Consider the following 2,079-nt stretch of genomic DNA (forward strand, 5'->3'; position numbering starts at 1 on the left):
GGCAACATGAGGGCTATTTATATCAAACAACAAGGGTCACTTGACAAGAACCAACCAATGAGAGACAGGACACATGACTAACACAACCAATGAGAACATGACACATGAACCAAAGAACCAATAGCAGGATAACATGAGGGCAAGGGAATCACATGACTAGACAGGGACTATGACTAAACTCCAAAATAAAAGACATGAGAGCAATGAACATGAAACCCAAACCCCACGTTACATGTAGATCGCTGTCTGTTTTGGTCCACACCGTCTCATGACGGTTCATAACTATATGACGCTTTGTTAAATTGGTGGTGAATTTGTATGAATGACGAAGCATTGAGGGTCAGGTTTAGGGATGGGCCTTCATGATTACTGCTTTATTAGACAAATCATATGTCCAATACAATTCAAACAGCAAACTTAATTGATCAAAAACACAGTAAAAACAGTGAAATATTATTCCACTGTAAAACAGCTGTTTTCTATGTGAATATCTGTTAAACTGTAATTTATTTCTGTGATGCGCAGCTGTATTTTCAGCATCATTACTCCAGTCTTCAGTGTCACATGATCTTCAGAAATCATTCTAATATACTGATTTGCTGCTCAACAAACATTTCTGATTATTATCAATGTTGAAAACAGTTGTGCTGCACAATATTTTTGTGGAAACTGTGATGCATTTTATTTTTCAGGATTCACAGATGAATAGAAAGTTCAGCAATTATTTGTTGAGCATTGAGTGCCTCGGCTCATGTGTGTGTGTGTGTGTGTGTGTGTGTGTTTCAGGCCTCAGAAGGCGGTGTGGCACGGCTCTTCAGAGAGAGGCAAGCGTCTGTCCGCTCTGAACTGTGAGTCGTGGAGAGCGGGTGACATGGCCATCACCGGTCAAGCGTCGTTCCTCTACAGCGGCTTACTGAACCAGCAAACACGCAGCTGCTCCAACCGCTTCATCGTACTGTGCATCGAGACCAGCCACGACCATCAAACCCTCCAGGAGCGCCACAGACGATGGCACCACAGATCCTGAAGCCTGACGGAGGAGAAGACCGTGAACTTTAACACAGCCACCGTCGCTCTCGAATGTAAAGTGTGCTGGCCGATTCCCAGTGATGGACTGCGGAGATCCACTTTCTTTATGTCATTTGGATGCACTGTACTTTTCATATTGTATTTTTGTTGTTGATTTTATTTTTGATCGCGTCATTTATTTGTTTTTTTATTCTGTTTGTATTTAATTTTAATTTCAGTGTTTTATTTATACAGTGACCGCACATCATTCAAAATTGAGTATGGATAAATATGTAATTTAACTGTTTGAATTAATTATGCAATTTTTTTATTTTTGGATACTACATCCATTTCACTGAGATTTCAATCTGTCTGATTAAGAGATCAGATCAGCATCAAATCACATTTTTATAGATTTTTTAAAAGTAAGTCATTTGAAGCAGTGTTTGTCTATTGAATAAAAAAATTTTTTTCCAAATTTGATCTTTAAATACTTATTATTTTCATATGTGACCCTGGACCACAAAACCAGACATAATGGTAAATCTTTTGAATAAATAAGCTTTCCATTGATGTATGGTTTGTTAGGATAGGACAATATTTGGCTGAGATACAACTATTTGAAAATCTGGAATCTGAGGGTGCAAAAAAAATCTAAATATTGAGAAAATCATCTTTAAAGTTGTTCAAATGAAGTTCTTAGCAATGCATATTACTAATCAAAAATTAAGTTTTGATATATTTACGGTAGGAAGTTTACAAAATATCTTCATGGAACATGATCTTTACTTAATATCCTAATGATTTTTGGCATAAAAGAAAAATGTATAATTTTGACCCATACAATGTATTGTTAGCTATTGCTACAAATATACCCCAGCGACTTAAGACTGCTTTTGTGCTGCAGGGACTCATATTGTGCTGTTTATTTAGAAAGACTGTCCTGTGGTCAAGCAGAAGGTGGATGTTGTGTGTGCTGATGATGTGCCGTCAGTGGGAATCAGAGTTTGCACCTCTCTCTCTCTCTCTCTCTCTCTCTCTCTCTCTCTCTCTGTGTGTGTCTCTCTCTCT

The 2,079-nt window shown here is 37.8% G+C and overlaps 1 protein-coding gene across 1 annotated transcript in view; it reads left to right on the forward strand.

The window, feature by feature from the left end:
* The window catches only part of LOC107757189 (collagen alpha-1(XV) chain-like), a 65,498-nt gene extending 64,302 nt beyond the window's left edge, over positions 1 to 1,196 (forward strand). The window contains exon 43 of the mRNA XM_016574606.1: positions 787 to 1,196. Coding sequence (XP_016430092.1) covers positions 787 to 1,027 — 241 coding nt within the window. The 3' untranslated portion in view covers positions 1,028 to 1,196. The remainder of the gene's footprint in view (positions 1 to 786) is intronic.
* Positions 1,197 to 2,079: the final 883 nt, after the last annotated feature.

The sequence above is a fragment of the Sinocyclocheilus rhinocerous genome, unplaced genomic scaffold (genome assembly GCF_001515625.1).
Source record: "Sinocyclocheilus rhinocerous isolate Xijiao unplaced genomic scaffold, SAMN03320098_v1.1 scaffold1464, whole genome shotgun sequence".
Lineage (NCBI taxonomy): Eukaryota > Metazoa > Chordata > Actinopteri > Cypriniformes > Cyprinidae > Sinocyclocheilus > Sinocyclocheilus rhinocerous.